Source organism: Zonotrichia leucophrys, chromosome 4 (assembly GCF_028769735.1).
Source record: "Zonotrichia leucophrys gambelii isolate GWCS_2022_RI chromosome 4, RI_Zleu_2.0, whole genome shotgun sequence".
NCBI classification, from domain to species: Eukaryota; Metazoa; Chordata; class Aves; order Passeriformes; family Passerellidae; genus Zonotrichia; species Zonotrichia leucophrys.
The window spans coordinates 40,858,575-40,879,538 of NC_088173.1; the positions used below are offsets into that span (position 1 = coordinate 40,858,575).

The 20,964-nt window shown below is 40.8% G+C and overlaps 1 protein-coding gene across 8 annotated transcripts in view; it reads right to left on the reverse strand.

Moving 5' to 3' along the window:
* The window catches only part of WDFY3 (WD repeat and FYVE domain containing 3), a 153,055-nt gene that overhangs the window by 110,901 nt on the left and 21,190 nt on the right, over positions 1-20,964 (reverse strand). For 6 of the 8 annotated variants that reach the window (XM_064711262.1, XM_064711258.1, XM_064711263.1 and 3 more), the window contains exon 1: positions 3,683-3,808. The exons of 1 other annotated variant lie outside the window; for it this stretch is intronic. In XM_064711262.1, coding sequence (XP_064567332.1) covers positions 3,683-3,711 — 29 coding nt within the window. In that variant the 5' untranslated portion in view covers positions 3,712-3,808. Of the gene's footprint in view, positions 1-3,682; positions 3,809-8,942; positions 9,038-20,964 lie in introns of those variants that run through there. One more of the 8 variants, XM_064711260.1, reaches the window with a different exon arrangement.

Consider the following 20,964-nt stretch of genomic DNA (forward strand, 5'->3'; position numbering starts at 1 on the left):
TTCAGGAGAGAAAATTCTGCTAAGAAGCCCCTAGAAAGCAAAAAAGGGGTGAGAGGATGAGAGGGTAGCGGACACACAGAAAAACAAACAAAAATGCAAAATAATCTGGGATCTGAGGAGACAAGTGTGTGCTTTATTGGAATGCAGACATCAACAAATGCACAGGAATAATAACACTGCTCTGGAGAGTGGCTCTGGCATTCACAGTAAACAAGCAAAGTAAAAAAGCCTTCCTAGGAAAGTTATTGCATTCGAACCAATAGTGAAACAATGAGCCACCATCAGGAACGGGGAAGATGCTTTGGTCTATTCACCTTTCGAAGTAATGGGGAGTGGGAGGGTGTGATGGGAAAGATAGGGAAGGAAACCAGGGAAACTGGAACAGGAGAGAGCCTGTCTATCCTCACAGTAAGGCCATGCAGGAAGCAAAGCACCAAACAGGACATGTTCAGTAGTGACAATAGTGACCCTAAGCACGGTTCTCACATTTAGCTAAAAAGGCCACCGAACTTTTTTAACAGGAGCACGGTCCCCATTTGCGGTGTTGGTGGTAGTGGGTTTTCTTCTCAACAGAAATCTAAAGCAAAAACTTCCTGCAGCCATGTAACCCAGCCATTTATACACCAAAAGAAAACATTTCTTCTGCCTTTAAGAAATTTGCATATGAAGGAGCAGTAAGTAGAAGCCCATTACCTGTAAAATTTGTCTCCATAGAGCCACCCTTGTTTCTAACAACACAGAAAAGAAAAACAACAAAATTATCCTACCAGCACATGTTTGGCTGATGTAATAAAATTCCTCTCTCTGCTACCATCGAAGCAGAAAGATTGTAACAAAACCAGCAGCATATCTGCATTTAAATCAACATTAAAGGCTGAGCACAAATGCTTGTTTATTTTTGAAGCAAGAGGAAGTAAGAAAGGGTGAATAACCCCAATGTTTTAAGCTGCATGTTCATAGTATTTCTAAGTGCAAAACAAAATAAAACAGCCCAAGACCTTATAATTAGCAATCCGGTCCAGAGATTAATGGAGAAGCAGCAGAAATACTTGCATACATGTTATCTAGCGCCTGAAATTAGGATGCTCCAAAGGCATCAACTGAGCTCCACTGGAATCAAGTTCTGCATACCATAGAGTACAGAACCAAAGGACTACTTAGGATGGAAAAGACCCTTAAGATCATCAAGTCCAATGTCTAACCCAGCATTGCCAAGTCCACCACAAAACCATGTACCCAACTGCCTCATCTGCACATCTTTTAAATATTATGACTGGAGCAGCCCCTTCTCTGGGCAGTCTCTTTCAGTGCTTGATAATCCCTTCTGTGAAGAACTTTCTCTTAATATCCACTCAAAGCCTTCCATGGCACAACTTGAGGATATTTGATGGCTGGGACCAATGGGATCCTGGGGTGCATCTGGCAGATGGGGGAGGTGATCCTGCCCCTCTACTCAGCCCTGGTGAGGCCACATCTGGAGTGCTGTGTTCAATTCTGGGCTCCTTAGGACAAGAAAGACAAGAAGCTACTGGAGAGGGTACAGAGGAGGGACACAAAGATGATGAGGGACCTGGATCACCTCTCATGTGAGATGGGACTGTGGAAGCTGGACCTGTTTAGTCTGGAGAAGAGAAGATTGAAGGGCATCTCATTACCGCCCACAAAGATGGATGCCCAAAAAATGGTACCAGACTCTCTGGCAGCGCTCAGTGACAGGATGTGGAGCAATGGCCAAAAACTAAAACACAAGAAGTTCCACCTCAACATGGAGGAAGAAGTTCTTCACACTGAGTGTGGCAGAGCCCTGGAACAGGCTGCCCACAGAGGTTGTGGAGTCTACTTCTCTGATGACATTTCAAATCCCCCTGGATGTGCTCCTGTTTCACCTGCTACAAGTGACCCTGCCTTGGTAGGAGGGTTGGACTGGATGATGTCCAGAGGTCCTTTCCAACCCTAATGATTCAGTGATTTCTTCTCATCCTGTTACTTGGCACAAAAGACTGACACCCACCTCACTAGACTTCCTCTCAGGTAGCTGCAGAGAGCAGTAAGGTTCTCTTCAAGCCTTTTTTTCCCCAGGCTAAACAGTCCCCCCTTCCCTCAGCTGCTCCTCATAAGAGGCACCACCAGTGGGAAAACCAGTAAAGATTGCTATGCTTTGTGTAACTGAACAAGTATTGTAACAATGGGAGAAAAGTATTGTCTTTTCTCCTCGCCTTCCCTCTCTTCTGCTCCTCCTTTCCCTGACCGCTCTCTGTTGGGTGCCAGAAGATCCTCTGGGAATTACAGTCACAAATTGCAGATAAAAGCAATTCAACCTCTCCCAGTCTCATCTTCAGTCTTCCTGAGGACTGCAGGCAGAGCTAGATTAAAATCCCAGGCTCCTAGGGTGGTTTTGGATCCAGCTCCACGAGACTGCACATAGAAACACTTCTCAGGAGCCTCACATGGAGCAAAGACAAAAGAGCTGATTGTGGACCTTTCCTTACAGAAAACAGCTCTAGCTCCTCAGTAACATAAGAGACTGCTGCTCCTAGAACACTGCCTTGCAGAGAAAGCCTGGGACAGATCCAAGGCAGGACTGAGCTGTTTGGATTTAGAAGTAGCCCATCAGATCTACAAGGTTTCCATCTCCAGCAGCGAATGTGTCAGACAAAGGATTAAACAGGAAAAAACAAAGGAGGGGAAAGACAAAACACCCCCACAAAATAAACACTTCACAAGAAAAAACACAAACCTACAAAGCAGACTAAAACTGCAAACTTTAAAAGCAATATTAATTACTCAAATGAAAAGATTCCTCCAGTTCTCCAGTGATTTTTTTTTCAATGGCACACTTCTTAAATGATCAAAGTGGGCATAGATATTTTTGTATATTAAAGCTGGTGTCTCTCATAAAAGGAAAAAGCTGCAACATTTTAGAAAACCTATACTTATTTTGCTCATTTTTGATTGCTGATAAAGAGGTTGGTTTATTTACTATTTACCATAACTACTTTCAAAACTATTTTTGTTTTTCTCTTCATTACTCATGTTCTAGCCCTGTTTGGCAATAGTGCCAAAATAAAAGCTGTATTTCACAATGAATAAATGATTTCTCGACACCAGTTTGCAGTGTATTACAAGATTAAATTGGACAGCTAGAAATCCCCCCAAAAGTGAGTTTCTCTTATTCAAAGGGAAAAAATGAAGCCTACAGCACTCAAGAGACAGGGAAAATACTACCTTAATACTATTTTCTCCAACTTGTTAGATTTCTTAGAACATGTGTAACATAACTCGATAACAAGCTTGCTTCACAGCAAAACTACTGCACTCAAGGCTCGTATTAGTTGTATTTTGAAAACTACCCATGCGACAAACTAAAATCAATTGTTTTCTTCTAGCTGAGATGATAAATGTCAACTACCTACTTTTAACTTATTTCTCTAAAGCCAACATCCTAAACACAAAAAATTATGCAGTGGTACATTACTCATTTTATTCAAAAATATCACTAGATTGTGACTAAACCTTTGATCAATCACAGCTTTTGTTCAACTTCTCCTATAACAGCGAGTCTAACAACAAGAGGTACAACTTCACACGTGCTAGTCATGAAATTAATGGGGGAAATTTATGGAAGAAAAACTATCATGCAAAGAATTAAAAGTAGCTGGGATTCATTTAGGTCTCATCCTACCTTGAATTCTTGAAGTTCAGTGCCAGCATCTTAGTTTCCAAGCGGTGCCCTTGTAAGACCCTAGAGACAGGAGGCGAGCTGCGGGGCCTCCAAGGTGCTGGCAGCCCTGGGTCAGTAAACACGCCTGCGGCAGTCAGGCGGCTCTGCCGGGCTTTGCGCCACCAGCCCCCCGCGCGGGGCCGCCTGTACCAGCCCAGGCGGGAGGGACTGCGAGCAGGGAGCAGCTGCTCCCTCCCGAGGGAAGGGAGCCCTTGTCCAGCGCACAGGCCCCAGTCACTTATACAGCTGCTTCACAAAGAATAAACCCAACTCACACAAGCGCCGGATCAAGATGAAAAACTGTGCGCTCAAGGAAATTGACATCTGGTCAGCAGTGCAATCACCGCAAAGGAGAATGATGTATCATGGCTTACAAATTAATTTGCAAGATGACATTTTCTTGCTTCTCTTATCACACAGGAAAGTAAATACATTTCAATTTTGGTTACAACAGAACTAATTATTCTAGGGGAAAAAATAAACTAAGGACAAGAGACACTCCTTTCTAGAATCTGGATCAGATGTAATGTGGATTTTCTTGATTAAATCTTCTGCTTTTCAGGGCTTTGTTGTCTTGTTGTCTTTTTTTAACACTGTTTACTATTCTAGATTGCAATGCTACTTTCATGCACAGCACCATACAATCTAGAACTGCCAGGTGTTTTGTTTCAATAACAAAAACTATTCAGAAGTGGTAGTATTTTCAAAGAAATCCACTATGTTATCCAAACTCGCATGTTATGTCTCACCACCACACTTGCCCCTACCCCTAGTAATAACCAAGGGTACAGAAAACAAATTATGATTGAAGCTGCAGTTCTCTGAAAAGAATTCTCCTAGAATGATACTCAAATGACTATAGTGGACACTGCTTTCCAACTACATTTATCCCAGAAGACAGTTTGAGCATCCACTTAGTAAAAGCACAACTACTGACATGGAGTTTATTCACATTTTTCCCTTGGATTCACCTATGCATACACACAGTACTCACACTAAAGAAACATACTTCCTTGCTGGAGGAAAAACCATTAAGAAGAGAACAAAAAAAGAGAGAGTAATTGTCTATCAAATGCACTGTAATGTCATTTACATAAATCACTGAGTAGTTATTTAATGCAAGTCTTTTCTTCTGCAGTGCATCTGTGAAAGTGTATGGCCTCAAGTAAATGACTTACACTGTGCTTGGCTGTTTCTGGATGCAAAGAACCTGGGGACAGACATTGCTCCTCACAAGAGAGAAAAGAAGACTTTTCAGTTGCTACCCCTTTTCTCTGGTTTTGCGTTTCTTTTAAGACAGTAAGCAGCATACAGAATGAGGATAACTACTCCTATTTTCTTGTTTATTTTTACGACAAACACAATGCAATAAACAGAGTGAAACCCAACAACATGCGGGCAAACAAAGACACATGAAATAATTAGGCAAATAAACGCTCAATACTAAGATTGAATTGCAACAGTAGTTGCAATCAACAATCAAAGCAAAGGCTTCCTCTCTTATACATCCATATATTCCTTCACAATTTCATCGTACACTTCTTTCTGTAGTTTGATTTTACTTCTCTGTCTTCTCCTAAGGTGACCTTTTAACAATACCAACGAGTTAACAGTACTTCTACTATACTCTCACTGCAACACAGGCAGGTGGTAGCCCACTTCTGCACTATTATTTCCTCACTTATAAAAATTGCTGCACATCAGTTTCATCTCCCAGCACTTTGAACAGTTATTCTTGCATCTACAGGAATGTGCTTTTGAGATTTCTCCCAGGCAACTTCCTGAAATGAAAATCAAACAAGGGCAAGCTCTAAAACTAGGTTTACCATGCCTCCAGTTTGTTTCAATTCCTGGGACTTAAAAGTCTTTCCAAGGGACTGCCTAAGGCTTGCTGTTCACAGGCTATCACTTATCAGCAATGGCTCTTCCAATATTCCCCTCCCTTTGGGACAGAAGATGGGGCATGAAACCTTCACAGCATTCCTGCAATTCCAATTACAACACTGGTGCACCACTTTCTGCTGCTAAGGTGTACCTTCTCAATTTGTAGTTTTACTAGAAAAACATTTTCTAGGATAGCAAGGAAAAAGCCATATCCCAAGAAGTCAGGAAAACAGCAGCAGGGATCACAGAGACAGAGAACAGCATCCCCACAGAGATAACCTAAATAGAGATTTTTTTTTTTTGGCCTCACGATGCTTCCTATCTGTAAGAAACCATGGCATCACAGATGGGAACATGTCAGACAAGGGAGTTTTAGGCATTAATCTACTGCTAACAAAAATTACTGACCCAGTGTGAAATATTAGTGTTTACCTCTAAGGGAGCCATGAAATGAATCTTTCATGATAACCTGATAACTATGAGAAGAGCCTTGTGTATACAAGAGCATGGCATACAAACACCCCTTTCTATCACAGGGAATTTAAAACAAAGCAGTATGACAGACTCCCCAACACCATCCCAAGATAACAATCATTTCCATATTTCATATCTTATTCTACAAAAGCTCTTAAAAAATATGGTCACTCTTCCCCACTCACACATTTTTCTCCCTGTGGCAGAATAAAGAAACTGCTACAAGTAAACAAAGACTTCCTTTCCAGTTCTAGGTTTCAGTGCTACAGTTTTCCAAAGGATAAAAAAGTACCACAAGCTGTGCTGTGAGTGTTGGAAGAGGCCATCCAACGCGGTAAACTCAGCATAATTAGGTTATACACACTGACTGAGCTCCTTTGGTATAACAAATAAACACCGGGTGAGTCAGGTCAAGCCAACACATACACTTTGCTTACCCCAGTGACAAACAGCTTCATATCAACCCTCTGAGCTGCACATTCTGTCCACTCCCAGACTGACCTCCCCTGCACACCTCGGAAGTAAACTCTACCCCATGTACTACAATCTAAATAATGGGTGCCATTGACAAACCCAGCCATGACAAGCTAGTATAGTATGGAAGCCTACTTCAAATGCTTTTCCAAGTGATCTCAAATCCCTATTAACTGCTCCACAGAACCATTTTTCATAATTTTTGCTCCTGCAATATAGTAATTTAAGGAAGATCCCATTTAAAAAACCGAAACACTGTACATATTAGGCTCAAAAGAACATCCTTCAGAACCTTATACGCTTCTATTTGTATCACTTCTATCCCTTGCCTCCCTTATGCACTAATCTAATTCATCTGTCAAGGAAGCAAACTAATCAGTTTGACACAATTTTCTCCCTAGCAAATTTATGTTGGTTGGCTGTCTTCCCTTATCTCATTATCTCCTATGTGCTCATAAACTGCATCACAGTTTTTACTATTATCCATGTAGCTGAAGGTAAGTCATTCCACAGCTGGAGAGAAACTCAACATGGCCCCATGGAGAGCTCAACGAAATCAAATATAGCAGGCTTGGGTCTGAAAGGAACGTAACTGCAACCGTAAAACGAAGCTGTTCAGTTCTGCCAGTTCTTGCGTGTCCTCAGAACTGAAAGAACAGGATGCATGAAGTGCCAAGGAAATATTTACTACATAAGTACCTGAATAGCAGATCAGGAGTCTAACAAGACAGTCGTCACTGAGTCTGCATTCAACAGGCACTTGAAACCAACCGCTTTTACTAAGTCAAGAGGGAGACTATCATGAGAGGAGATGAATCTTTCATCTTCTTTTATTCTCCATAAAGTAGTATATATGTCTCAAAAAAAAATCTAAACACAATAGGCTGAAGGGAGCTAGGTATTTTTTATTAAAGTAAAAAAAAGGCATATTTCTGTCAGACCCCCTCGAGGGTAGGTTTGTGGGTTTTGTTAATGAACAAAACATTGGAAACAAAAGTGGCAGCACAGAGCTAGAATGAAAGTACTGATGTTGGAGTGCAGGATTTCACACGGAAGGACGTGCTTTGGGGTTTCTGTCTTTCTCTATGCTTTTGTTAAATTAGAAGTGATACCTCACACTTTCATATAAAACTCTCAGTTTTATATAAAGCAAGATAAAGATGGCGAGAATACATCAATGACTGCAGCTCTTGATAAGAAGTGGCAGCACTTGCAGTTGTTGAGCTCTTCATGCCTCAAAGAGTGATGCCAACTAACATTTTCTTGTCTTTTCCCACTGGGTCACTTCGTCACTTTCAGCATCTGTGACATGCTGCAGCCTTTTTTCCACTGGGTTGTTTTTCTTTTTGCTCCAAACAGGTCTGTATGTCAAAGGGTGTCCTAGCAAAGCTTGGACATTACTCTTCAGTAGCCACACCACACACACCTCTGTGCTTGTAAAGTAAGCTAACAAAGATTAGAATCCTTTACAGATTCTAAAAAACCAGACAGATTAAACAGATTTTAACTCAACTGCTCCAATGGAAATTCACCTCTTTGCTTCAGCATTGCACTTTAACCAGCTTACCTCTTCCCTCTCCCCCTATTCCATCTAATTTTACTTGCTACATTCGTTTTTCATCAGCAAACCAAGCCTTACTGAATTTAACAGCTACACAAGCTTTTTTTTACTTCACTAGTTAAAAAGTAATCCACTAGGTGATAAATCTACTTAATCATAGGCAACTTTCCAAAAAACATGGAAGTAAGCTAGACTGACAGTTCTAGTTGCAAAAGGAAGCCTCTTGTAGGCCGTAATGTTCATAGAAGGGCTATAGAGCTCTGAGGAAAAACATTCACAGCAAGCAGTCTATACAGTTTGTACAAACCCAAGTAAACCAGGATATAACACCGAAATACAAGTCACTAGAGGCAGAAGCAGAGATAGCATTACCTCTGTGTGGATACATAATGGACCCTTCCTAGCCTGTCAACTCTACTGAAGATCAGGAGTAATCTTCTCTCAAAGTAAAAATGAGAGATTTGAGAAATTCAAAGAAGAATCAGGCACTATAGACTCATGTATTATGATCATTCTTACTGGGTTTTTTTAACCTATTGATGAAAACCTCCAATTTTAATGCAGCTTGTCTCTGAGCATGCATCACACCCACACAACTTTCTGTGACCACTCAGCAATGTATTTCCACACATCCCCACAAATAAACAGAATCCTAAATTTTGTTTGGGTAGAGCAATTTTAAGCTGACTGTATTCTGACAGTGCCTGAATAAACTCCCTTTCTGTGACAGGCAAATGATCTGCTTCACACAGAATTTATTGAAGGGTGTGCCAATTACAAATCAAAAGGCAATTTCCACAAAAGCTCTTCAACATTCACATCACTAACCTCTACAGCATTCCTGGGATCAGAGCAAACAGCTTCAAGAGAACAGGGCCCATTCCTTTCCGAGGTTTCTCTTCAACACCAAAGCTGCTCTCTCACTAGGTAAAAGAGAAAAAGGTTAGAATATAAATGTGACAATGATGTCACAGAGCTCTGCTCTTCTGAAATGAAAGAGGAGTCATTCCTATGACAACTGGACTTTCACAAACTAAGAAGTCCTTTAAATAGCTCTGGGAAAAGGAACAGTAGCAAACTAGAAACTGACAACACAGCAGTATTTCTCTGATTAAATGACACTCACTGAGAGCATATGAAGTGCTAAAAGAGTTAATATAAAGCACAAGCCCAGTAATTAATGCACTGACAGCCCAGGATCAGCAAGAGCATCCCTCTGAGGAAGCAAGTGACTTCCCACCATTACAGCACAGGAATAAGAACTAAGCTACATTGATACTAACCTAGCTGAGCAACTGTGAAGCTACTGAACACACAGTTTTCCCTGGCCTCTCCCCTAGTTTGTCTGCCTCTTTATTTTCAGAGTTATAAAATATTCATCTTCGAGCCTGCAAGCAGACTCACACAAGCCAACAAGGGGCATCAAGTGTGAGCTCACTTTAGCACAACTCCAGGAATCCATCACAAGGTTCTCCAGCTAACCCAGACAGGTGATAGAGGCAGTAAACCCAGCAGTAGCAACTGTAGGACCTGACAAATAACTAGGTGAAATGCTGCACCTTGGCTATTAGCCATGAATTGGCAGACCTCTGATTATTTTACCTCTGATTTCCAGTCAGTCCCATTTGGCACTATTAGTACAGGGCTCCTACACTCCCGAGCACCACACAATACAGGCATACCTGAAGCAACTGGAAAAACTTCGTAATACTACTCATATCATTTATTGTTTTAACATTTTGTACATTAAAAGAAACAGATAATATTTTGGTGGGGGGAAACTGACTTGGGTAAAAAAAGCAGTACAGCATCAGATACCTTTGAAAGGCTTTGCAAGAGAGATGGCATTAATCTGAAGATCTCGCTCACAGTGATGTTGCAGAGGTTAAAATTTTGTTACGATGTTGTTCTATGCTCTAAAATCTTTAGCAACTAGCTAGCAAGTTCAAGTGTCCAGCATTAACAACTAAAGGAGAATTTCTCTCTTAACTCCATCATCCATGACCGTGAAATCTTCTCCCTCCAGTTCTATCAGCTCATGGGGCAAAGTAAGGAACCATCAGCCACAACCAAATACCACCTGTGTACACAGCACATAAAACTGTAGAAATTGGACCATGGAATTCAGAAATTCCAAAAGAAGGGAGAGCACTTTGATTTTATCTCTGCAGAAGCAAGTAAATATTTAAACTGAGATGATAAACAAATGGTCCTTTTGTCCAACTGTTCCATAGGAACATTTACTGGACAAACCTTAAAACAAATAAGGAACTGCTGTTTCAGCTATCTTCATTTCACCCTATTAAGAACTTTATTATGTAACCAAGTGCCTCTCAGGTTCAAAATCATATTTTTTTTGTTTTTAAATACAGACAGTGGAGGTTTCAGGCTCCAAATCAGAACAGACTGTGATTGCACTGAACTTAATTAATGCTTACTATATTTGCAAAGCTCAAATGACCAATTACACTACAAGTACACAAAACCCACAAGTTTCCTTGAGCAGAAATTAAAGGGTGGTATCATCATCTTTTCCAGCTAAAACTGTAAGAAAGGTCAAGAGGAAGTATAACCTTGAAGACAGCTTGCAACCCTCTCTCATATGTGTTATTTACTTGGTTCTGAACCAAAAGTTTATCTATGGTTTATCTATATTCCCATAGTACACTTGGAATGCCTTGTCTCTAAGTCCTGATTCCCCTACATTTATCCTACTTCTATATTTTGTCAGGGTCACAATAGCTTGAGAAAGACTTTATCAAATGTATCTGCACAAAGCGAATTGTTTTGACTTGCAGTCTCAAAACCAATAAACACAGGGGAGCAGGAGGTCCTGTTTAAACATAGTTAACAAGAACTAAATGCCTTCTGTAGTGCCAAAAAATAAAGCATTCCTAACTTACTTCCATCAACCAATCTTCAGCATTACCCAAGCTTTAATTCTCCCTGTGGTCATCAGTTAGCAAAAGTGACTGCAAGACCAATAGCACACACCATCTACACTGTAGCAATGAGAAAAAGGAAGATGTTTTCAACCTTGAATATCCCAAAACACCAATATCCTCTAAAGAAATGCAACTAAACTAAGCAAAAAAACAGGTTAGTTTTGAATCCACCAGTCAAGAGCAAAACTCTAGAAGCACCAAAAACACTTCAAACTACTCCAGTCTCTTCACATCCCCAGTCTAGCGGAGGCACAGGAGCCCTCAAGAAGAAATTACAGCTACTCTGACAAAAACTCTACTGCAATTTCTGAGAAAGGAGAACCAGTTCTGGTCAGTGTCAAGAGGGTGGCATAGCTTAGTCACCTTCCTGCCTTATTGAATCTCCAGTGTAAAGGAGAAATATCTCTGGGAAGTATACTGACTGGCATGTTCAACAAAACCTTTCCTGGACAAAAGGATTATCTGAATCTTGTTTTCAGACAAGATTCAGATTTAGCTTTCCTAGATGATTTCTTAGGGTATTCACTCTCTCTCCACCTGAACTAGATTCCTGACTTTCCACAGGGACAATGGATCTCCTGGCAACACACAGACAATATAGTACTCCGTGGCTATGCTGCCTCCAGGCTTCCTTGTCCATCTCTGTCCACTAAAAGGGCGCAGAAAGGAATGTAAGTACATGCTGAAGCTCTCCAGACAGGCAGCACCTTACTCTGGCTAATGGCTTTCCCATTTGCAGATCACACACTACCCAGAAGCTGCTCAAACCCACAACAGAGAAGCAGCACAGCAAAGAACCAAACTGCCCCTTCCATATCCGGCGTCTGCTCCTGACCACTTCCAAAGTGTCTCAAGCAGCAATTACCTCATGAAAAAGTACACCATAAGTAACAAATACAACAGGGAGTTGTGGTGGCTCCACTTGCAGTGCAAAACAAACAGGATGGAGATTTCTCCTCCCCAGAATGCTGCACGCACAGGTAGCATCTGACTCAGCCCATGGCAGCGCAGATGAGGCGTGCATCACCTCGTTTTCATGACCCACCACTGAACCCTGGCAGCAGCCTCATCTATTCCTTTCCAGAAGTGTCATTCAGCACATTTCCAAGTGTCATTCACCAAACAAGTCTCAGCCATCAAAAACATCCCCACCCGTGGCTTACATAAAGCTCCCTGCTGCACTGAAGGGCTTTTTTTCAGTTCAAAGAGTTGGAATATATAATTTGCAACTCTTTTCTCAAAACATAATATTAGGGTGGCCAGCTCGAGCATGACCAATAAAAACCTAAGTGACACCACCACAGCTACCATCAATTTTAACAGACATCATCTTTTTCACACAAGTAACTATCTACAGGCAGAACTTTAAGAGTTTATTTAGGTAATCTGCATAATTACATGCAGTAAAATATTATAAATTAAAATATTAAACACTAAAATTAAAAGCATTTTTCCATCATATGAATAAAAGCTTTTTGGCTTTTCTAAATGCAAAGTCCATTGGCTGAACATGTATTTTATAATAAATGCACTCTGGAACTATAAGGGGGTTTTTTTGTATAGACATGTTGAACTGTTTCTTATCCAATCACACTTCTTCAGAACCGATGCAAAAAAGTTTAAATCAAGTTCTAATAATATGTATTTATGACTTGAATAACTTCTCTTAGCTGCCATTACACCTTTGTTCTTGTGAATTAAATAATTTGCTTGCTGTAACAAGTGTTTCCAGACCTACATCCCACTAGGTATTCAACCAGGTGCTTTAGGTCTCTTTTTATTTTGCCCCAGTATCTCAGTACCCTCTACTTCTAGAGCTTAACAAATCAAATAGGATTTGATTGCTACACCCAACAGACATCATACAAAAAGTACTAAATAACAAAACCTCAGCAATCACAAACCACTTGGTTCCTGCAAAGAGGAAAACTGATCAAGTAACACCATTCAAATTTGCTTTTATATACATCTTATTTCTGAAAAAGAAATACAAACGTTATGCAGACTCCCATCTTAGTTGCTTTCCCCTTATTTATTTTCCAAGTATTCCTCTGTGGATAAACTATTTATCAACTTTATGCACACCATACTGGTGCCATCAGTATATTAATAAAGGAAAGCCCTACAGGAGCATAAGGTTTCTTCTGCGCCGACACACACCACAAGCATTCAACAGAAACGTATCCACACCTAACCAGTGATTTTCCTCCTGGATTCCATGTTTTGCAAAGTTACAAAACTCACTCACATGTTACATCAAAGAGGAGTCAAGGAAGACATCACATATAAACTGTTGTTGATAGGAATTAGAGTAGCTGAGTGCTAGCACTTACTCCACATTGGATAAAGAAAAAAACCCTGCCTCTGATGGAAAGAAATCAAAGGGATCATAAACATTATGTGATCCAAGTATATTTTCCACCTTTTCTAGCAGACATGTGTGCTTAGCATGCACTCTCAACCTCACTGGTTCCCCTTCAGATATACTGCAAGGGATGTCAAAGCCTGCCTTCAGTCAGATGAGGACAGAGGTCTGGACCACAGACCAGCAGGAGCCTGGATCTGAATTCACACTATGATGAGAAATAACTTTGGCAACAACATATTTCTGCTGTACATAAAATCTCAGAGAAGAAACACAAATGTGGGCCCTGTGTTGTAACAATACTCCCAGTTGTTTTAACAACAGGATCAGGATGGAAGAGCCAGATGTTTACCTGCAACAAAGACAAAACCTTAAAAGCCAACATAAGGGTCAGACTCATTCGTAAAAAACAAACAAAAACCTCAATCAGGTAGAAAACTAGTTTCTGGCTCACTTGAAAACACTCGTCATTACTGTTTCTTATTCACTACTTCTGCTAAAACAAACTCTAGTATTGCAAAACTGCATGCAGGAACAAGTAAAGAAAGGTACCACATCTGTTCCCAGTAAAGTTCACAACTCCAACACGCAGGTACTTTCTTCTCCTCACCAGCATTCCTGGATTCTTTTGCTTTTTGTTTATAAAGCCGACTCTCAGCACTCTTGTCATACTTCCAAATGAATGCATGCTTCCTAGTGAAGACTCCATTACATCCTCCTGCTCAGGGAGGATGAAGGAATGCATTAAGGCACACACTTCACTTTCTCAGAGATCAACTGCAGAGGTTCACGGTAGAAAACAGCAAAAATGGCACACTCAAGTCTACAGACACTAGTCAAAACACACTGCTTAAATTTTTTCAGACTATTATTCCATCCGTCTTCAAATTAGAATATGGTTGAACATCCGTAACTCTGTGTTCTTGGTGTCCCTAAGACCCAGTGTAACACAGCTTGGAAACACTAGAAAGAGGATACCAGAAGTGAGCACAGAGGAAACACCACTGCAGCTTAAATGCAACTTTATGGAGGTGGAGGGAGAATATATAATCCCAACAACTAATCATGTTTAGACAGGTAAAAATTAATTGGGTGGAAAAAAATGAAGATGAAGATACCCCACTCTGTGCAACAACATGCCATGTTCCAAGCCAATCTTCAAAATACCTTCACACTCAAGAGCTAAGGGAAGTACCCTCACAAAAGGGGTTTTAATGACAGACTGTTACAGCCACCCTACTATATACAATTCTTAAATGTTGTTCCTCTTCATTGAAGTTGTCCAAAAGCCAAACACAAACAACAGAAACACTTTGTAGATTGCCTGGGCACCATGCACTTAAAAGTTCCTCCTTAATCTAAAAAAATCTGCCTTTCAGGCAGGTTTTTCCCAATATAGCAAAGCCTGAGAAGATGTAGATACAAATGGCCAACCAGACACAATAAAAGGAGACATCACCCAAGAGAAATGGCTTGAGCTGCAGCTGCATTCACATCTCCTCCAGAAGCATCCTCTACACAGAAAAGCACAATGCAAAACAAGAACTTCAACAATCTGGCACTGGGTGCAATTTACCAGCAAGGAAAATTTAACACCAACAGTTTAAACTTTTTTAAAGCAAGACAGTGAAAGTCAAGGAAATAAATCCACTCTCATTTGTGGGCAAGCTCTGTTAGACAGCTCAAATCTTGCTTCAGTGTAACTGCAGTCATTTGGAAGTCAGGAGGTCTGATTTCTATGCCACTGGAAAGGAAAAATGCTCCATAAACTGCATTTATGTTAAGTTAAAGCCAAAATTAGTTTCAAAGAGGAACAAGAAAATCGTCATACACGCTTCATGTTACTTCACCTTTTAATTACTCTCTAATTAAATTTGCATGCTTTGATAATATCTACTATTATAAGTTGATGCTTCAAACAGAAATAAATGCTAATTCCCTCTGCAAATGAACCATCAAAACTACATACATTTAAATAGATTAGAAAAATTTATTTCAAGTTGTCTTCAGAATACTCTCACCTGCCAAACTCAATCCTCAATTTACAAAAGTCTGCCAAGGATGCATTAATTCAGGCACCTATAAACTGTCTTCTGCTCTTAACAGCAAAGACAAGTGCTTCTTAGAAATAAATCACAATGTGTCAGTACTAAACTCCAGATGCTCCCTACACAGACATGCTGAACTGACTTGTAGGTCACCTGTGACATAAAATTTAATTAATTACATTGCTTGATAAGAAGCACTTTCCTTACATAGATGTTTTCAAACTAAGCAAGTGGGTCTTAACGTTAGAGCACTATGATCTCTGTCACTGAAACACTGGATGTTGTTTGCATGTAAATACAGACTGATATAGGATGGAAGACTTCTGTGAAGCTCAGTGCAGTCCAACCTCTGCTCAGCACAGGGGCAGCTCAGATCAGCTGCTCATGTGAGCTCCCAAGCATCTCTGAGAGTGAAAATCCCACAGCCCCTGAGAGAACCAACTATGCTGTTTACCTTCATGGTATAAAGTTCTATCCTGCTTGTAACTGGCCTTGTGCTGCTTGTGTCCAATGCCTCCCATCTTATCCCTGTGCATCTCCAATAAGACAGTCAAAATTTCTACAGTGGTCACACCTCTTCTGAATTACAGATTAGTGATCACAGAGATACTCTATAAGTTGATCAGATATCTGAGGACAGGGCCTTTAATCAGATCAGTCAGGTACACATTGACACAGTAAGAGTCTTTTTTATACAAGACATTATTTTATTTATGAATGAATAAAATAAACCTAGATAAACACACATAACATTTTACTTCATCAAATGAGAAATAAAGACCAGAAAAATAGAGAGGGGTTGTTTATTTCAGGAAGCTAATGCCTGGCTCACTATCAGCTTTCCATAAGATGAACAAAACCCTCTGGATATAGAGACAAACCCTGATTACCTAAATCACTGGTATCTAAAATTCTGAAATACAAAAGTCAAATACCTGCCTGGAGGACAGATGCTCTGGCATTTCTAAGAACAGATCAGTTACCTTGGTATTTGAAGGCTACCAACACAATTCTAAACCTAAGTTCACCCACTGATGGGTGTATGGTTATTTGTTTCTTTTACAAAGAGAAGTGTATAAGTTGTTGCAAAGAGTACACTCAAAAGTAAATAAAGATTTTTCCCTCTCAATTAGTGTCTACATGCTAGCTTGCTCAATAGAGCTACACTCACTGATGCTATATTGCATAACATAATCAATATATCACTATGTTATCCCTGCCATTAATTCCAAGCTCATAAGCATTTTTATTTACTTTAATTAATCACAAAGTTACAATTTCCTAACAAGGACTGAAGGCTGACCTATATTAAAAGATGCCACAGGCTACTGGCAAACCAAAGAGGAAGTCAGGCTTTTCACAGCACTGAATGATGGGAGGACAAAGGACAACAGATATAAATTGATACAAGAGAGGTCCAGACCACACATAAGAGAAGTTTTATTCCTCCACTGAGGACAGAGAGGTGCCAGAACGGGGCCCAGAGAGGCTGTGCTGTCTCCAGACTTGGAGGCTTTCAAGCCATGACAGGATCCAGCCCAGTACAACCTGGTTCCATCTCAGAGCTGGTCCAGCTGCGAGCAGCAGGTTGGACTACAGCCCTGCCAAAGTTTCTCCCAGCTTGAGAGATCCTGAGAGGTTCTCTTCCCCACTGTCATGTATAGAGCAAATTTTAATCCCAGTGTCCCACTCTAGTATTTAATGTGCAAAGTCAGCTGCCTTGCTGCCCTGCTTTCCCAAACCTCCCAACTGCATGGATTCTTTTCCCTCTGCAGCCTTCAGCTTCCTGCCTATCTTGACACTTCACAACAGGGAAGGTAACCCTTTACCAGTGGACATAATTTTCTCTCCAGGCATCTACCTGAAGGCCAGAAAACTAGTCACTATGTCTGGAGTACATGAAAAACAGCAGGAAAAATCAGAAAGCAGACAGACTATAGAACATGCTGGGCAGAGGACAGGTCCTCCCCAAGCATGCAGACCTCCTGAATAGCAAAGCCTTTTGTATTTAACTCACATCCAGCCCTACAAGTTTCAAGCAGGTTCCTCCAGAGCCCTACCAGTCACCCAGTCCAGCACACAAGTCCTGTGACAAGTTTTTCTCCAGCTCCTGCAGTGCAGGGGTAACATTTTGGCCTGTGCTAACAACTCTTCCTTAAAAAGGATCACAGAGAATCTCAGCATGACAACATTTTGGTGGTCCTGCCTGGAGTCAAGACTAGGGTACTACCCAAAAGCACCTGTCATGGTGAGCTGTGTTTGACAGCAGCACAAGCACTTACATGGTGCTGTACTTCAGGTAACATTTTAATAAAGGCAAGAGCTGTCTTGCATCAAGTTGATTCTTGCATGTGTGAATCCCCACTTTCGTCCATGGAAAAAGTGTCCCAGAGCTAATGGAGCCGTAGCTGTGCTTCCTGGAGAGCAGCTTTAGCCCACATGCACCTCCTCAACAGCATCCTCACTTCAAACACAGCACTGAGCCACTCACAGCATGCCCAGCACTGGGCCACTCGCTCAGAGTGTGCTGAGAAAAAGGAAAATGAGGGCAACTGGCAGAGAGGAAGATGACTTCCAGCTAAGTGGCCAGCCAGGCTCCACACACTTCCCAGCAGTGCTCCTGCCCTCGGCTCAGCACACAGTTCTCAGGCTGTGGGCTGCACAGCTGCTGTCTAGGCATATCCAGGGATCAGAAGAAATAGATTTGCAGCAGAGCTTCCATTTCTGGATTTCCAGGTAGCTATTTCTGTTCTACAAGAAGTCTCTTCTGGTCAGTGACCTTTGACTCCAAGTCTTGAAGGGCATGTATTTCAATAAATTGTTTCCTTGTTGTTAAATTAAATGTTGCTGTTCTGAGAAGGTCTGTGGTCATGTCTCTTTCTGACAGAGAATTTTGCCAGCTCAGATTGAGCTAAGGCATTAAGTAGCCTGTCCACCAAAAGAACAGATCAGTATGTATTTAAATGCTTATGAATAGCCTGAAGATTCTGTTCAACATTGCAACTGAACAAGTCAAAGTTGATGATATACAGAAATCCTAATAATATAGATTTATTTATTCTATCACACACTCTACCATCAATCTTAAGCTCCCAGATTCTGTTTCCAAGGCCCATGCACAGCTATAAAACATTTTGTAGTTATTGCGGTGTTAGTCATATCACCACAATTTGCCAGCCTTCACCTCTCAGGAGAGTGCTGCAGAACTCTCTCATCTCACAGAAGAACCGTTTTACTCAGCTCCTTGAACTCCCACTAATAACCAGTTGTTTGTGCTGTGCAAGTTTGCAAGGCTGGTATATATTTGACAGCTCTCTCCAGGTCCAATTTCTAAATTAAATGAAGTAACAAGGCATGTTAGAAAAGGAACATTAGGACAACCATTTCCACAAATGCTAATTTTACTCCAGCATCTGATAGTAAATTAAATGATGCTTTATTCTAGTAACTGCATGAAAATAAAGAAATCCACTGAACTACAGCCACAATCCTCATAGAAGACATTCTGAATAACATCCAAGATCATTTATGGTGTTCTTGGGAGAGCTTGTTCTGCAGACTGCCTGCAAAGGCCTCACATCTTTGGCTTCTGCCTTCTTGGCGGCTGCCAGGGATCTCATTTTGAATCCAACTTCCCATCTTGCCCAGTTAATACAAATGTAGGACATAAATTTTTTTAAAATCCCACCAAAGATCAGCAAAATAAATTGATACTGACTATCCCAATAACTGCCTCAGTTTGCAATGTGAAATCAAAGAGTGTCCAAAGTAAAAAGCCACCTTCTTGTTTAGCAACCCCCAAGTTAAACAGATATCTCCTCACAAATGAGGGTCGGACCTCCATGTGCAGCTTATCACTGGCACTTAATAAACAAAGCTAATTGAGTTTTCTTTTTCCTTGAACTAAAGGGAAAACTAAGGTACTGCAGAACAAGTCCTACAAGAAAAAAAGAAATGTCTAAATGGAGTCACTCTTAAAATTATCTGCAAAAATTATGACCATGTACTTCTTTCTCTTCTTTGAGACAACAGCAGTCACTACTTGAAACATGCCAGCCTGTTTCTTAAAGTGTCTCCCTTGACTATTCCTTCATTCCTCAATTCATTCATTCATTTTTCCTTTTTTTCTGAGATGTCAGATCCAGGAGAGATCACAGGCCAATAAAGATCTCAGTACCCAACTCCTGATCATTATTAACTTAAGTCACATTCAGATGAGTGAGTGTCCTGGGTTGACTATATGATGCTTTCATCCCCAATCGTCTCATTCTGTTTATGTTGAATAATAATAAGTTTTGTACCTTTAAGAGTGTTACAGAGAGTGAAAGGGGAGAGAGAAGAAGCGCGCAGTTTGTTTTCAGACACTGCACTCACTCCTCCACATTCCTGCTCCTGACTGTGTTGTCTGCAGACAGACAGCGGGACAGAGAGCTCTTCTTTTGCTTTTTAGTTAGTGTTAGCTAGCTGGGGCAAAGAAGTTCCCTAAACTGGTTTTTTTTCCCTTTTCTTTGGACCTCTTGGAACTGCTCTGGACTGAACACCCAGGAGAGCACCGGCAGCTGCAGCTGTGGCCCACTGGGCCGGCCCTGGCCTGCGACAATTCCAGCACTGAGAGACTGATCAGAGACTGAGTGAGCTGCTGCTTGAACCCGGGGTTTTCTCAGTTTGTCATCTCTTTTAGAGTGGCAAGAGGTCTCATTGTTTTGATACTGTTTTGGTCTTATTGTTTAATAAACAGGGGGGTTTTTCCACCTTTCTCCAAGGAAGTATTTTTCTTTCCTCCCGGACCAGTTGGGGGGAGGGGCCGATTGGATCTGCTTTTCCCACCGGAGCTCCTTTGGGGGGATTCTTCCCCAAATTTGCTCTAAACCTGGACAGTGAGCAATACTCATTTTTATTTTTATAAATACATTTTTATTCTCCAAGTTACAGTATCACTTGATGTATTGCCTAGCAGTCCTAAGAAGTTGAAAGTGTAAGAACACAGATAATATATTTGATTTTCCATGGTTTTTTTCTGTCATTCTACACAAAAAGCCTCCTGCCAAGACTTCACACAGGATGTCTTTACATAAAAAACCATGGGTAAATCCAGAGCAAAATCTGTAAAAACACATGGATGCAAACTTCAGATCCAGACAATTTTCAATGGCTAAATTTTAATACATACAAGAGGAAAAAAAAAGTTAGATACTGAATGACTTAAGGAAGTGTAACTTGCCAATATGAAATCACAATGTCTCTTCAGTCATCCAGTAACCTCAATATTTGCATGATCTGCTTGACAAATCATGAAGAAATGTCGCAAGAGAAAATATCAACAGTTCAGAGATTTAACTCTTTTGCCAGTTATCCAGCTCTCCCTCTTACACAAGCACAGAATCATATCTTCATTTGTAAATATTTCTAATAGATTTGTAGTTACTGAGCTTGTGTGTGCATGAAGTTTTTGTTTCCATATGGATTTTTGTCTTACTCTGGTTTTGGGGGCA